Here is an 18,157-nt window from a genome sequence, read left to right on the forward strand (position 1 = left end):
TAAGTACTATTTTGCCATACAGCGAACTTACCATCTTTTTCATGACTATGTTACTTGTGTTAAAACATTGCCGTTTATTGTATAATTGCCTTTAAATGCACATAACACAGAGCTACACTCAAACTGTTCTGTTCTGCTTCTGTTGCACAGTCATCGTAGATTTTACTCCATTTCTTTCATGAAGGGGTTAATGCCTTGAAGGGATTTGATGTAATAACCGCTGCTGAAATCCCATAGCAGGAGTCAGACGTGACCAGTCCAACAGTACCATGCATTAGGAAACGCTTACAAGTAGCAGTGGGAATGTAAAGCAAACTGACCATGTAGCCACTTTTTAGAATGGACCAGCGTATGAGCAGCAAGGACTTTTCTTGGAATTGTGACAAACTTGCACGGCCAGCAATTGGTTTACATTTTGAAGAGTGTATTTTTTTTTTTAATGAGAACGCTAGAGCTACTATAAAAAAAACAACTGTAATGAAGTGCAACACAGTGTGCAACACACACAGTTGTACCACATCAGATCAAAGTAACGTCCGTAACCTCGCTCCATCAGTGGCCAACAGCAAATACATAACGTAACGTGTCAAAGGGAACGTAACAGTGCTGCTCTGCCAGTCTCATCCTCCACGGATTGGCCACCATGGGACTGTAAAACCAGTGGCAGCTTTCAACAGCTTTTTCTTCTACTAACTTGGTCGGTGTTTTAAGTCACATTATCTGTAATATCTACAGTGCTCTATGGTACCAAATTCCAAAGTTTAAGAATGCTGCAAGTTAACTACTATGTCCTTTCACTCTGAGCATTTTCTTCTTCCCCACCTCGGCCTTTTGGCAGATAAAGACACTGAACAACTGTTCTCTATTCACCCTCCTTATGCCACTAACAATTTTATCAAGTTCTATTGTGTTCTTTCTTTCCCTCAAGCAGTATTTTCCAACAGAGACCCAGGCTAAACAGTTCTTCCTGATACAGAGGGAAGTACTTTGAAGCCCTGGTCTCCTCATTTTAAAAGGACATCATAGGGAGAAGTGTGATAATTATGATCACACAGAACTGAAAACTCCAAAACAGCAAGCTGTAGAATGGCATGTTTTCTGTTTTATTCTCTATTTCCGTTCTGATTCTTCACAAGCGGTTTGCTTTACTGAATGCTACTAAGCACTGAGCTGACATTTTCCAAGATGCGTAACAGCTCTAAGATCATCCTTGTGTAGTATCAGCTAGTACAGAGCCCAGCGCTGGAAATGTAAATTAGGAACGCTCTCTCTCTTTTCTAATTGCTGTGCATTTAATCAGCACTGAATTTCACATGCCATTTTAGTTACCCACTAATATGAAGTCCTTTTCCAACACTGAACAATTAACGTTTTAAACACAGAGAAACCAAGACCTGAAATATATAGTTTTGAGTTTCCTTTCTAGGTAAACATAACTCTGCTTCAGACAAAGTACTTCACCCAGCTTTCAAAGAGGCCGTTTCAAAGTCAGCCTCCAGATGGAAACAGTGATGCACTCATTAAAATAGCATAACAGTGAGTTCTTAGTCACTCAAATCTTAATAATTATTTTATCAAAACCAATATTGTTTTGGCAATCTTTCCAGGATAAAAATCACATTTATTTCCAGTAACACCCATGCGTATAGCAGGCAGCTTATGAAGACCCTGGAAGCAAAATTTCTAAGAAATTTCAACTGACCTTGAGATCACAAGTGGTGTTAAGCAGCAAATTCGAAGGTTTGAGGTCACGATGAAGCACATTGGCTGAATGGATATATTTTAACCCTCTCAGAATCTGGTAAAGGAAATAACAAATGTGGTCGTTGCTGAGGTGTTGAGTCTTTAAGAGCTTGTAAAGATCTGTCTCCATAAGATCTTGCACAATGTATCTGTCAGGCATCAGATGTAAGGCAGCAAAACAAATGTGGTGTCATCTTAGATATCAACATACAGTACCAGATGAAACTTCTGTAATGATTTTTGTATCTTATTTGTCTGTTTCACAACAATTATGAATCTATGTAGCTGTTTCTTCCTTTACAAGTTCTGATTCGAATCAATCCTGTTACATGATGCAGCCCTTTATAGAATTAAGAGGCATCAGCACATGCTCCTCTCCAATTAATCATCATAAACCTCTATTTCTTTACATTAGAGCCTGATTTTTATTGGAATCTTAATATGACCAGATTCCTATTCCGCTTGCCAGGAAATAAAAGACTGCTTTTTAGTTTAATGAGTAATAAGCTTCTGAGATACTTGCTTTCAGTTGCATAAAAGCATGAAGGTAGAAGATCTGATCATTTCTGGTCAGGCTTCTATGCCACTGTTCCACTTCAAAAATTGGGATGTCGTTCTCCTTTACTATGTATTTATTATGCTACATTGAACACAACAGTCCTTTGCTTACCAAAATTAAACATAATATTTTCAGTCAGATTTTTTTTTCCCTAAGATTGGAATGAATATAAAGAAAAGGTGGAGGTTTTTTTCTGCTTTGGCAGGAATAAGTAAAACCACCTTCTCCCTTAATTCAATTTGGCTGCAAAACCCTTGGGATGTAGTTCCATGATCACTTTTCAGCAAAATAGGATTTTGTGAAAACACCCTACTATTGCCATTCTAGTTGGGCATTCCCATCCTCTCCTCTGGGCATTCAGACTGGATCACATAACCAGGGCATCTTTCTATGGGCAGCATCTGCTTACATTAGTCAAAATGGCCGCAGAAATGCAGGCTCAGAATCCCACATAAGACCAATTGAACTCAAATAATATATTGATAATTTACAAAGTGAAAACATTTGACCCAGATTCAATTCCATTTCTGTCTGCCTTATGCCTTTTGTTGGGCATAGACCCACGAAACCCATAGGAATCAATGAACACTGACTCGGGGAAATTAAGCTGGTTGACTCTAAACTAGGCTTTGTATCTCAAGTCTCTCAGCTAAGACTTCATACACGAGACATCCACATGAAGTCACCTACACAAAGTCAGGTTTCTCATGAAAGATCCATTAGTATAACAAAAAGGCCAGATTTGCATATATTAATCAAGCATGTTTACCTGCCCATGTGCAGTTGGGACTTTTCACACATGCAGGCAGCTCTGCACAACCAGGGCTTGTGTTTCACTTCCCCCCCCCACCAAGATGTATCTATTCTATTCTTTAAGAAAATTTTAGACAATTGTAGCAGAGTCTGGCCATTTTATTTTATCCTCAGAGCAGTCAGATAGTTCTAACAATAGCTCTATCAAGAACAAATATATTTTTAGGATTAAGTGGCTAAACTAAATCATCTCTACAATGTCGAGTTCTTTGGCTTGGAACACAGAAATTAACTTTTTTTTTTTCCTGAAAAAGAACAAACAAAACTAGTGTTCACCTATATATCAAATCTATCTATAAAGCCATCAAACACCATGAACTTCCTTTTCAGTTTTCAATAATAGAAGCCAAATTTTATTAAAATCTAGTAAGGAAGAAGATGAAAAGGGAGAAATAATCAAAACACAGAAGGCGGTAACCATCACTAACATTGCAGAATAACTTTAGAATTTTGAAAGGATACACATCTTTCATTTGTTCAATAGTTGGAGCTCGGATAATGTCATTTATTCCAATAATATTCTCATGTCTGAAGCGCAGTAGGATCTTAATCTCTCTCAGAGTTCTCTGGCAGTACGTCTGATGCTCAAAAGGACTGATTTTCTTTATAGCAACTCGAACTTTGTTGACGTTATCATAGGCAGAACTAGAAGAGAATCAATAACATTAGTTATAAGGAATATTAAATTAATTCAATTCAGAAAGCTAGAACGTGAATGCAACTGAATATGGGGGTAGTGCATTTGTTTTACATTTATTTTTATCAAATGAAGAGAGGTGACAGTGGCACATATCTTTTAATCTGATGAACAGACAAGACTGTTGTATCACCAGCATAATTGTGTATCTACAAGTCATTATCTTTCCCAACTGACTTAGAGTCTGCTGATTCTCAGGTACCTGAATAAAGAAAAAGAATTCATCTTCTTTATCAGCCTGTGGAACAAACAAGTTTAAGTCTTTTTCTATGTGCTATAATCAATAAGTTGTTTGAGAGGAGGAGTTCATCTTGAGTTAACCCACTCACTTTGGGGTGCAGAAAAGCCTTCAGAAATCATCTTTCAAGCAGCAGAATCCCACATTCTGTGTCTAACTCCCGCAAGTAATTCCAGTTGCCACAACCTTTTACCACTCCATTGAGCTACACTGTTGGCATCTCCACAAAGAACAGCCATTGAAGAACAAAAGGGATGGCGAATTTGTGAAAACACCTTTCCGAGTACAATTCCAAAGATAACAGCGACAGAGAAAGGCTGTATCAGACTACACACATGAAGCAAAAGCAAGCAGCAGTATGACCAGGCAATCCGAGAGGGCGACCCACATTAACAAACACGCTGGCTGCTGCATTTCCAGTACTGTGAGCTCAGCAGCTCAGAACAGCATTCCTGGCTACACCAATAAAGCAGTATTTCTGTTCGAAATGCCTACGCATTTATGAAGAATATCACAGCCTAAGCCATGTAAAAAGGCTCAGTAACACATACATAATTTTCTAAAATTTGGACTCAGGTCATTATTTAGTAAAAATGTTATGAATCCTTCCAAATTTTAGGATGTTTTCTATGGTCTTGCTTATATGAATGACAAAGCATCTCATTATAATAACTTCTCTTTATGCTGAAAGTATATGGTAATAAAAAAATAGAATTTAAATGTGTGTATATGATTCTTGTTCCTTTCAAATTTATTTTTACTCACTATGGTATTGTTTGGAAATTAACAAATAAGCTTACATTTAAACATTTCTGTCAGTGTCAACTATTTCATATAAAAATATAAACATACTGGCCAAACAGGCTTTACATTCCACCAATTTTCTATAATCGAGTCCCAGAACATTCTTTGAAACCTTCTTAATTGGCCTCACTCTGCTGAGATATCCAGGTATCTGGTGATTGGCTAAATCAGAAAGAAATACGAAAATCCAATAAGAAAAGGAGACCTAAAAGGAATTGAAATACCTGGCCACGTTGAGGTTCTTCTACCACTAAGCAGATTTACGGTGCAGCGAGGTGTTTTTGAGACAGCACTGTTACCACTGTATGCAAGTGCTCAACATTTCTCACTTTCATTATTAAAAATGACAGAGAATTTGTGCCACCAGTAAGATCTCCATACAGCCCATGCATATGTAGTGACATCTTTTTTGCATGATTTTTCTGCAGAATCACTCTGACCTGTCTGCATCTGTAACCCCGGTCTATAACCACAGACAGACAGCACAATTTATTTGCCTCTAGAACAATGAACTCAAATGCTTCACAGGGTGCTTTGAAATTCCACATGCTAAGAGCAAGTGTTCGTTACAACTGTTGCTATTACGTATGTATAGATAACACATTAGCGGTTCTTAAGTCCCAAAATAGATAATAACAAAGTGCCATAAGTGGAACTTGGCACAGCCTTCAAGAGCACTTCATCTTCAGTAATTTTCTTAGTTAATCACCTGTGGTGTTTACAATATACCAGTAAGGTAAGTCACAAGCAGAAAGCAGAATTAGAAATAATTCTGATGCATGAACCACCTGTATTTGGGAAACAAAATAAAGAGTCCTATGGACCATTTTATCCTTATAAACAAACCTCCTACCTCCTCCTTTGTATTGATTTCAGCATATTTTTTTCTCTCACAATGCAGAATCTTACTTCCTTTCAAAGTACTGGACAAGAGCAGCTATGCAGAGCAGAAAAAGGCAAAATGCCAACATTTACTAATTGATGCTGCTTAAATAAAAGCTCCTAATCTCTTACAATATTTGGTAAATCTTTAAGTTATTGCTTCTCAAGCAAAGGTTGGTTATTGATGAAAAATACGCATCTTTCCTTGTACAGATTCAATGAACTTGAATCCATCAAATAAATATACCAAGATTTGCTCTCTTGTAGCTGTTTCACATACGCTTCTTGAAGCATTTTCTTAGCAAAAGGTTTATGCAGTTATTTAAAAAAGAATGGGTTGCTTTCAGATGGTTTGACTACAAAACACATGATTTGGTGTGGGGAAAAAGCTGACTCTTTGCAGTAAAGATGCAATCAGTTTCCTCTGCAGTGTACATTCTGCATACAGTCATTTTTCTGTTGGTATCAGAAGATCTCACCACACCAGTGGAGCTAAGCATGCATTGCTGTTACCACTGCAAAGCCTCAGCTAAGGAGAGCAACACCAAAATACCACCTACTTGAAACATTACAAGGAACACTGGATTTCTTTCTGTTGTCACACTTTCTGAAATATGAGCCTTTCTGTAACTTGATTAAACATATGAAAGATTATCTCAATTCCTATGAAGAAGCTAATCATATAAGTAGTTAGTACACTTGCTTATGCATATTTTAAATATCATGCATAATACAGGTACACAGAGAATCTGTATTAAAGTTGAAACCATTTCACATTCTCAGTCACAGCCCTCAAAGCAAATATGGCTTTGAGTAAACTGTGACCCTTTAGAAAGAATGTGCTTTTTCAATTTGACGCATGCTACAGAAAACTGTAAAAGCTACAAATTACACGGAACTTCAGCAGAACTGAAGAGTCGTGTTTTCTCATGCACATATGCTACAATCAGACACTTATTTGGCCTATGAAACCAGATAGTAATATCTGGTTCACTACCTAGGAAACACCATAAACTAACAAAATCAGGTCAGACCAAACCACTTCCCAAAGCTTTTCCTGTCTCCATCCAACCAGCATCTACCATCAACACCGGATTTACCCACCACTCTCCAGAACTCTGCTGCAGAAATATGCTGCTCACACACAGTGTCATGTGTAGTGTTCACAAATAAAACTATTAAAAGTGCAAATCAAAACCCTCGACGCATTAACGCACTGCAGTTAATATAACAGCTTATCACTTAACGCAGGATTCATCTTGCTTAGCCTTAGCTAGAATTAGAGATCTAATTTTACAACTAATAATCACCCATGCTCCCCCTACAGACCAAAAAGGAATAGCTCCACATATACATCCCATCCACCACCCTGCACATCCTAAATTTAGATTATTTGCATTCTGGAAGTGCTGTCCCAGTGTGCACAGTCTAACCTCATTGTCTGGACTTTCAGCTTCTACTAAATCTCACAACAACTGTTGATAGTTTCACTGAAGCAGTTAACTGGGACTCCTTCTAAAGGCAAGAACCTTCTATTATCTAGGCTTTTTTCCTAGAGAAGATAAAAATCTGTAAAGTGAGAATAACAGTTCACATACTAACAACTTTTAGAGTACTAATTTATAGATTTTAGTTTCCAATCATTAACCACGTGCTGATCATTGCACACGGAACTTTCCTTTAACAGTCTGTGTATTATTCACATTACGATTAATCTAGTTATTGACACTTTAAATATTCAGAAAGAAGGATTTATTTCCACCCCAATGATGTGCAACTTCACAAGCTGATGCAACCATTCAGCTGTGAGTGCTATTTATCTGTAATGTGATAAATTTAAATACAGATTTTGCAAGTGCCCAACTCTAGTATACACAACATTATTCCTATTTCAAGCTGTGGTTACCATCCTGAAACCACCTGCAACAGCACCATTATTTAGATGCTTTTAAGACACCGCATGAAAATCAATACAAGCCCTAGCAGTACAGTTTATAACTCCTAATATTAAGTTTTTTGTAAATATATAAGGAAGATTTGACATGTAAAACATCTTTCACAGCTGTACAAAATAAACAAATGAGCATTCATAACCAAGAAGCTGCACCGTGGAACTTCTAAAGCCAGTGTTTTATTCTTCTATTGCTCCAGTACCATCTTCCTTCCGAAAAAAAAAAAAAAAAGCCCCAGGTGGGGCTGCTTCCAAATGCAATGACCAGAACGTGCAAGGCAGTTTCTGAGGAGCCTGCAGAAAATTGCACACTGATTGCTCAGAGGAACCTCTGACATGTAGCCCCTCTCCCATTCATTCCTCCTCGAGGCAGGAAAGCTTTTCACCAGACAGATCGGGACAAGTGCCAAAGCTCAGCTCCTTCTACGCACAATGGCTGCTGCATGTTCTTCCATCCATTTCGATTCTTCACATGTTTCACTTTGGAGCAGAACTGGAACAAGTGAGAGCACGCTGCAGCTGCGGGAGGAAGGGAGCCAGCTCCTGGCAAGAGTTACACCCCACAGAGGGCTGTTTCTTCATATAACCATTGAAAAACAACCGCCTGCTCTGTGGGCACCCCCATCCTCAGCACACTCCTGTGCCATGCGGCCGGAAGGCTCGCCCCACCACGGGATGTTCTTCCAACACTCCAGGATTATTCACCTTACGGCTGTTCTGCAGGCTGCTCTCAGCACATGCATATATACGCATAAAAATACACAATGCTACCAGCAAACATCCTAATTACAACTCTAAATAAAAGACTGATTTGAAGTTTAAAAGGGATGTTTCATCAGTAGCTTTGTGTTGCTGTGGAAACAAGATTCCAAGGGCATATCCAGGGATAAGAGTCTTTCTGAAATATTGAATAATTCTGCTTGCAACCAGGAGAGGAGAGGCAAAAATAATTCCCAGCAAACAAGCTGATCTATGAAGATCTTTAATCTCTCCATTCAGTCTACATTTAGCTCAATCACGGACATTTCTACAACATGCTGACATTTATCAAGTTACAATGCAAATAGCTTAAACTTATTTTTAAGACTGCTGTAAGAAAAAAAACGCAGCGTTATGATGTAGTAATAACAGGCAGTACCATAACAGACTGCTTACTATGATTTTGGGGGGTGGGGGAAAGCAAGAAGGTAGTGCTATGGGTGCTGATTTGTGGAGGGGACTGTGTGGTTTTAGTTTGGTTTGTGTCTTTCTTCTTTTTTTAATCAGATATTAACCCTTTCAGATTCTTCAGAATAATTAGTTTCTGATTCTAAATGATTAAAATACAGGGAGTAGCTACAGTGTAGTATTCTTTTACCAAAAAAACTGGAAAAAGGATAAAAGTAGTCGGACAGTTTCATATTTGAGGACATTCAGTAATGTGTCATTTTTATACCACTGAATACACTTTTTGTCCCCAACTGTAAACACCTATGGTTACTAGAATTATATGTACTTTGTCCCATTCATTCATAATATTTTTGAAGATAAATAAGTATATTATTAGACCTTTTTTATTAGCACTAACTTACTGAGTCAGCACCTGGTTTTAAAAGGAATATGTGCCTATTCATATTAAGACATATTTGCCTTGTTTTAACAGACCTCAGTTTATGAAAAGACAACCCATGTCTGGCTGAGAGTTTTTGGTTTGATTTATTAGCTTTCTCTAGAATAGGTTCTCAGTAACAGAACATCTCCCAGGCTTCTCAGCTGTGAATTCAGGAAAAAAGCTAATGAAACGAGGGCATCTTAATAAACTTTTACTTTGCTCCATTAAAGTTTTAGTTTTACAGACTAATTCCTACTATGCAGGGAAGTTAGTAGATCCATGAAAATGGAGAGCTACCTAAATATTAGATTATAAAAAAAACCAAACAAAAACAAAAAAAACCCCACCCAGAACAAAAAACACACCACCACACACACAAAAAACCAAAGCAAACCCAACAAACCTCAGCCTTAAGGGTCTAGTTGCTTTTCAAGCTACAAAAATATTATAATAACTTTAAGAACATGAGCACCATGTACTTTTTCATCTTACTCAGACAAAAGTCAAGTAAGTTATAATCTGCACTCTTATCTATTGCTATGCTACAGAGACTCCCCATTGATTATTAAAAAATAGCTGTATGTATTATCTTCTCAGTCTTTAGGAAACATGCATAAGCACTACTAGCCTATAATCATAGAATTGCTTAGGTTGGAAAAGACCTTTAAGACCATCAGGTCCAACCATAAACCCAGCACTGCCAAGCCCACCACTAAACCATGTCCCTAAGCACATCTACCTGACTTTTAAACCCTTCCAGGGACCGTGACTCCACCACTGCCCTGGGCAGCCTGTTCCAATGCCTGACACCCCTTTCTGAGAAAAAATTTTTCCCAATATCCAATCTAAACCTCCTCTAGTGCAACTTGAGGTCATTTCTTCCCATCTTATCACTTGTTACTTGGGAGAGGAGACCAACACCCTCCATGCTCCAACCTCCCTTCAGGTAGTAGAAGACAGTGAGAAGGTCTCCCCTCAGCCTCCTGTTCTCCAGGTTAAATAACCCCAGGTCTCTCAGCTGCTCCCATCACCCTTGTGCTCCAGCCCCTTCCCCAGCTCCGTTCCCTTCCCTGAACTCACTCCAGCACCTCAAGGGCTTTCTTGTCATGAGAGGCCCAAAACTGACCCCAGGTTCGAGGTTTGGCCTCCCCAGTGCCCAGTACAGTGGGATGGTCACTGCCCTGGTCCTGCTGGCCACACTATTCCTGATACAAGCCAGGATGCTGTTGGCCTTCTTGGCCACCTTGTCACACTGCTGGCTCATGTTCAGCTGCTGTCAATCAACATGCCCAGATCCCTCTCTGCCAGGCACTTTCCAGCCACTCTTCCCTGAGCCTGCAGCGCTGCCTGGGGTTGTTATGACCCAAGTGCAGGACCTGGCACTTGACCTTGTTAAACCTCATACAATTGGCCTCAGCCCAATGATCCACTGGTCCAGATCCCTCTGTATGGTCACCCTACCCTCCAGCAGATCCACACTCACACACAATTTGGTGTCATCTGCAACCACTGTGGGCACACTCAATCTCCTCATCCAGATCATTGATAGAGAGATTAAACAGAACTGGCCCCAGCACTGAGCCCTGGGGAACACCACTCATAACCGGCCGCCAAATGGATTTGGCTCCGTCCACCACAACTCTTTGGGCCCGGCTCTACAGCCGGGATTCTTCTAACAAAAGAAGAGGCCAAAACACTTGAATTCAAAATTGAGATACTTCAGAGTAAGCTTGGATACAAGAATTACATACTGAATTGCCAAAAGTTTGAGTTTTTAAGAAATGGACCTCTTCTTATCATTATCTGGTTGCTGAATTTTCCACGATTTGTCAAGTGTGTTGGAACTCTACCTCAAGTTGTAAGCTACTGGATAACCTCAGATTTACCTTAAGTCTTGTTTTTGTCAAGGAAAGAAAAATAATATGCACTGCTGTGACATACAGCTGCCCACAGACACTGAAACTCACCTGGCAATTTCCACCCATTTTGATTTTTGTTTTTCTTTTCCAGCCCGGGGGAAAATAAATCTAATTTCTAAACCAGTGTCCTTTATCACAAGTCCATAGTGATGTGCACAAGTAATCAATGCAGACTGCTCTATCATGCTTTTAGTTAAATTCTGAAGCTTACTGGGTCAAAAATGCAGCTGCATTGCCTTCACCTTTACCACCTACTTTTTCAGTCCTCTCTCTCATAACGTTCACTATCTATCAATCCTACTATTAAAGATTGCTGGCATAATTATGACAACTCTTTCCGCCCATGACAAATGTGAATAATTACTCATAAACGCTATTAACTCTTTGGCAGTTTCTGATCTACTACAGGTTATTGCCCTTCACACCACAAATTCTTAAGGCACTTTTGTAACCTCCTATAGGAAATTTGTTTTCATATATCTACTCAAATGATTCTAATAGGTTACAAAAGCATGATTTTATTTTTCAGTATTTGAAAAGGAAAATCTGATGGAACCTTCCAAAGCATTACAATTTTAAACTATTTACTATGCACATAATAAAGATTTAATAATTTAATTCCTTAGATCATTCCTAGTATTTTGAAAATAAATAGTTAGTCATGCAAAATGGAGCCTGTTAAATAAATCACTTTCACCAGAAACTCAGTCAATTCATAACCCAGGGTGTGGCAGACCAGATGATTTGTGCTTTGTTAGCACCTACTAAGCAGAACTATGGAAAACAGCTATTCCAGAAATGCACCTTAACATCTAGTATTAGAAAAATATTAGCTATTTCACCCAATGTTCTGTATTGTCATTTAACTTTATGGTGTTTTGATCAATCTTAGTTGCTCGAAAAAAACAATCGCTTCTCTCAGTCTCTTCTAATATGTATTTTTCTTTCTATACCTTCAGCTGTGAAGCACTGTGACTTCAAATCGCCATATATGCCTACTTTACTTTATGGTACTTTGGTTCAAGTTGGTCTTCAGAAAACAGACAACTTTTACATAGTCTATTTTTTCTGCTTCTTGCCTTCCCACTTAGCTTCCTCATTTTAGAGGTTTACAGGTTCTCCGCTGCCAATATTTCCTTTGATAGCATCTATGCCAAATTTAACATTTAGGCAAACTTAACTGTTACATTTCAAGGCCCTTTTCCTATTTGCAAAATAAAACCTCCATTCCAAAAGCACCCATTCCTTTTGATAAGATATTATGATATTAAATATCACTAGCTTTCTTCTCTCTATATAAAACTTAAAGACAACTCCTGTGGGTATCAATTTCAGGCTAAAATTGTAAGAGCTCGACAACATCTGAGTCAACCTAAGGGCTCCACGAATTAAAAGGAGTGGTTGCGGTTCACTCTCTTTTTTTTCTGCCTGACAACTCTGCCCCTTTCTCACTTTTTTGCTTGGAGCGGTTGCTTTCTTTGTGCTAGTTCAGAGAGCTAAAGCAGCTCAAAGTCAAAGCAGCTTATGAACAGGAACAGTAAAGTCTTTACCTGCATTTTCCCATTCCCTTCCTGCGTCAGCACTAGCACTCGACGGGTTTTGTGTCAGTCACATCAACTTACTACCTTTACATTTAACTTTTTATGAAGTAACTTCACCTAAACCAGGTTCCCACCACAGCTAACTCTACAGCTCTGTAAGCACCAGCACAAGAGCGGAGGAAGGAATGACTCGACGCGAGGCACAGAAGGAAAGGTTGCTCCTTTAGAAGCACCACAGCCCGAGATCAGCACAAGTCAGTCATGGAAACCACAGCGTAAGCGTTGAGGTCCCACTGTCATGAAAGCTCAACCTCCACACAAGCTGATGAAGCGCCAGCTTCCTCCTCCTGTGCTTATGGCTTCTCAAGAGGCAACAAAAAGCCACCAAGACAGCAATGGCGGGTCAGTTCCACAACCAGTGTTACTCCAGAGTCAAGGAAACAACTGCTGCCAGCAGAGCAGCACTATGAATGTGTGCAGGAAACATCGCCCTTTCCTAGAGAGTGGGGAGAGAGCTGGGAGTGAAATCATATTAACAAATCCCCCAGTGTGGTTTACTCTTCTGTCTAATAACGTTCTAATTTGACTTCAATCCCTAATCAGCTTTAGAAAAAGGAAAAAAATCCAGACAATTATGATATTTTTTTCAGGAATTAGCTTATTTAACTGATTCCACACTACATAAATCTTCAAAAGAGACAGTTCACGGTATTTCACTCCAATGGAAAATAAATAAAACACTGAACAAGATCATCCATGTATACTCAGCAGAGGTGTTCCTAAACCTGTAGAAACATCAGTGCAAAATGAAAACTATCACAAAGCACCAGAGAAAGCAAGCTCATTGCTACTGTCCACCCTGCCATGGCCAGTTCAGTACTCCACTTGCAAAACAAAACAACAAAAACCCAAACCACCAGCACTGACGGTGCATCTCACCACTATCAGAAGTTACTTCCCTTCAGTATCCGCTTACAAGGCATTTTTTGCATGTTTTTTCTATCTTTTTAAAAAGACATGCCAACAGTAAACTCTAGCCCCTCAACATACTAATAGTTGTGTTTTGTTCAGGCAGGGTATTGGCATTAAGACATGTCAGTTCCTGTAACTAAAAGGAAGATATTTCACGATTATGAAACGCTCAGAAAAATCCAATACAAAAGTCAGCCTGAATGTCATTTGGGGTACTTTGCACCATCCAAATCCCAATAAAATTGGGCAAATTCTGGACTGAAGCAGTTTGGGGAGTATTAATTTGCAGTGCTCAAATGACTTCAAGTTTTACGCAGGACACATCAGCAATATTTGGTGGAGGAAACTGCTTTCTCTCCAAACAACTGAGAAGGCACTGCAGTAACAGCTGCTAATTTTAAGGAAAACTGCAAAGTGAAGTAATTGCATATTATAAACTGTAAGTCTAATTGCAAGTTGCTGGTACTTAAAACGCACCCACACCACAGGCGAATTACTTTCTACCATGTAACAAAAACTCTCATTTGCATCCTAATCACCACAGAGTATTTCAGTATTTTATGAAAATTCTCTTAAAATATGAAAGAAGAACTTCCAAGAGAAGAGATCTTCTGTTAACAGAACTTAGACTGTTGTGATTTTAGGTACTGCTAAACAAGATAAATAGTAAAAACACTTGCACAACTCCACTAAAAACTGGACTGTCATGGAAGATTCTGCCCAAATCTAATAGAACAATATTTCTATTCGAGCCGTCTGTGTATATATACAGACCCACAAACCAGTACTTCATCCACTGTTAACCTAACACTGCCAAGTCCACCATCAATGGTAAGAAAATATCAATTATAAGAAAATAACAATCTCATAGAATAATCCCCATCTGAATGACATTTATTACTACCTGGATCTTATTCATCTACATGGTAGAAACTGATAAAGCAATGCATATTTGGCTTTCAATGTACCTTGCAAAAAGATGAGTTTGATAATAGCTTCTTTATATGCCCAAAAGTTTTAATAATGTAAAGGAAAATAAGCTCCCTTCTGAAAAGGAGATTCATTCCCGAGCAAACAACTCTCTTTAATAACTGACTTAACAATTAATAGAATCTATGTTTTACACAAATAAACCATCTGAAACAAACTAGGCTTTGCTGCATTTCACATATACTATTAATTTAATTTACCTTACAAAACAGTAAAAGTTGTACTCTAAAATATGTTTATGGCTCCATATGCTTCATTTGAGCGATTTAGAAATCAAAATCAAATACAATTGAAACAGCTTAATAAAATGTTTTAGGGTTTGTTTGGGTTTTTTTCAGACATAATGTAAAAAGTTCCTAAAATACCTCACTTTAAGTGCAAGTAAAAGTATTGTCTAGATTAGCAGAAAAACATCCAGCTTCATCCATGAGCAGCACCTGCCCACAGCCAAGAAAACTAACCATGGACTGGGCTGGGTTATTAAGTGTGTAGCCATCAGGTCGAGGAAAGTGATTACTGTTGTGAGGCCATATCTGGAATCCTGTGCCTGATTTTCCTCTCTCCCGGTACTGGAGAAAGTCCAGCAGAAAACCATTAGGATGCACAGTGGGCTGAAGGACTTGACATACAAGAAAAAAACAGAGGAAACTGGGTTTCTATAGGCTAGGAGGGGGAAAAAAAAAAAAAAGGTGGGTGGGCAGAAAGCATCTAATTGCTGGTTTAAGCTACATAAAGGGAGATATAGAGAAAACTGATCCAGACACTTCTCAGAGGTAAAGTACGGAGGACAAGAGGTGACCATCTAGTTGCAGCAAGGGAAACTCTCATGTTCTTAAGGGCAAAAATTTCACTGGGCAATTGGCTTAACACTAGAACCAGAAGCTGCCCAGAGATGTTGTGGAATCTCCATTCCTGGAGATTTTGGAAATATTGAGTGGACAAGTTGAGCAACTTGATCGAATTTTGACATCAGCCCTGCTTTGAGTAGGAGGTTGGGCTACATGACATCAGAAGTCCCTTTCAACCTACATTATGCTGTGAAGGATTCCACAGCAAGATGTCGTAAAATATTTTTATTAAATATCCAACTGATCAGTTAATTTCATCACTGTATCACAGCTGAAAGTCATGACAAAGCATCAACATAAAAAGCAATTAAAAAATTACTATGTTGGCAAAGTACTAGTTTTCAACTCAAGTTGAGCTGTACACATCTACTCCGTTGGTAAGTATTAACTCCTCTGTGGGCTGTAGATCCCCACACCTAAACGAGCTCACTGAACAGAGCCTGGTGTCCTACAAATGCACATTTCTCATCTCCAGAGTACAAATAAATCCATCTGTGAAACTGGGGCATCTGTCACATCTCTTGGGGCAAGTCTGACTTCTCATAGTGACCTCCTGATACAGTCTCTTCTTCAGCCAAGCAGCATACAGGATTTCTTCACTGTAGCAAAATACCTATTTTTAAGAAACTTGTAGAAACTTTCCATCTTTAAGACCTCCACCATCTGTCAAATTTGATAGAAGGCAGGCAACAGGTTCACGAATCATATGTAGGAGTACAGGAGACAGACTGATGCAACCACATACAGATACTATGAACACATAAGCCTTATTTCCTTAACACATCAGGCTTAAAAAAACAACACAAGTTACCTCTATCTGTTTATGTGGGCTGGACCAGGCTATGTTAAGAAAATGTGTATTTATTTATAAAATGCAAGTGCCCCTGAGCTGCACTCCTCAACTCTTAAGCTAGTATCCCACTACTTTGGGTGGACAGGAGAAGCTGCTATCTCTCATCTCCCATAAATCTCACAGACAGTTCTGATACAAACAGAGCGAGCGAGTAGCTGCTGTCCCGTCCCTGCCGCCTGCTGCACAGCTTGCGGACCTCCTGTCGCATCCCAGGGGAGAGAGGCAAAAGCAGCTCTAATTGCTCCTTTCGTGTTTCCACCTCAGGTTAAACAAGTTTGGGTGACTGAAGGGAAACATGGACCTGGACCTCCTCCCCAGAGGGCAGAAGCTGATAAGTAGCCACTGATTACACTCCCTAATAAGAATGATCTATCGGGGTTGGCTAACTTGTATCAGCTCCCCATTTTCCTCATCACAAAGACTAGAACATGTTAATTAGTGGGTATGGACACCCATACCAAACCTGTGTGCCCTAAAAGCACATATAAATAGGAACATCCATCTCTACACTTGCTCTGTCATTACAGTGTACTTTGTCTGTATCAATGCAATGGTTAACAGAAAAAAAACCTTAGAGGCTGTTTCTGATCCTTGCCACTAAGCAGCCCGCCCACCTGACCCTCACAGGGATGCAAATGCTACCTTTTTGTGTAACGCTGGGCAGTCTCAAAAGAAAATATTACACAATCATCAAGCCCATCAAGTTTTCTATTTTCATCTTTTAATATCTACACCTTGCAGATCATTCTATCCCTGATTTTTTTTTTTTTCTGTTTCGAGCCTCATCCTGAATACACTTCTCAGATTTCATTTTAAATTATCCATCCTCTACAAGTAGGGCTCTTCTGTGAGACAGTAGAAAGGAGCAGAACTTTGAAAAAACTACTGCCAAATGTTTAAAATATTCTTTTCAGTATTACTTTAAAGTCCCTCTATTGACTACTTTAACCTCTAATATCACTCTTCTATAGCACATCAGTAACACAAAGATGTCTTTGTAACAACACAGTCAAATTCAGGCCAAGAAATGCAAGATTTGAGCTTCAAGTTTGTTTTCTTCCAACTGCATTCATGTTTATTATTTATATGCAGTTATTCACACCAGTGATAATACTTAACATTTACATAAGCCTGCTGATAAAAAGGACTTCCAAAACCCAGAATATAAACCAACATCCCTATCACATTCCCATTCATCATTTCTTTCCAAAAAGCTGACTTGTTTTAATCTGTCAAATGATCATCCTTACCAAATTACTGCTGACCAACTTCATGAAGAACAATTCACACTGGAAATTTACGGCTCAACACAATCCTATTTTTTTGCTGTGTCAGTGTGTTTAAAATATGGCCTGTTAACAGTTTTTTGTTTGGTTGGTTTTTAAGAAGAAAAAAAAAGCCCACACACATTTGGGAAGGAGGAGACAATCTCACAAACCTTTCACACTTTATTGTGTCTGAAAGGCAGCTCTGAAACTTTCAGACTTGGTGTGAAAGTCGGTCCCAGCTGACTCTGAGGTTGATAATCCCCTATCGCTGAAAGAAAGGGCAAGTTACATGAAGAGCTTCCCACCAAAGCCCTTCAAAACAACTCCTAAGCAAAAGAGAAAGGGAAGAGGAAAAAAAATAAACATGACATTTGCATATATTTGGATAAATTAATTCAGAACAAACATGACTGTATGACTAAATTGCTCAAAGACAGTCCTGCAGTCCTGGAAAGTGCCGAGGATTGTGGCTAAAACTTGGTTTGCTC

General features: G+C 38.9%; 1 protein-coding gene across 1 annotated transcript in view; it reads right to left on the reverse strand.

The window, feature by feature from the left end:
* The window catches only part of MAPK1 (mitogen-activated protein kinase 1), a 37,072-nt gene that overhangs the window by 15,409 nt on the left and 3,506 nt on the right, over positions 1-18,157 (reverse strand). Inside the window, exons 2-3 of the mRNA XM_065646242.1 lie at positions 3,578-3,760; positions 1,703-1,892 (exon numbers count right to left, since the gene is read on the reverse strand). Of these exons, the coding sequence (XP_065502314.1) occupies positions 1,703-1,892; positions 3,578-3,760 (373 nt within the window). The remainder of the gene's footprint in view (positions 1-1,702; positions 1,893-3,577; positions 3,761-18,157) is intronic.

The sequence above is a fragment of the Caloenas nicobarica genome, chromosome 16, assembly GCF_036013445.1.
Source record: "Caloenas nicobarica isolate bCalNic1 chromosome 16, bCalNic1.hap1, whole genome shotgun sequence".
NCBI classification, from domain to species: Eukaryota; Metazoa; Chordata; class Aves; order Columbiformes; family Columbidae; genus Caloenas; species Caloenas nicobarica.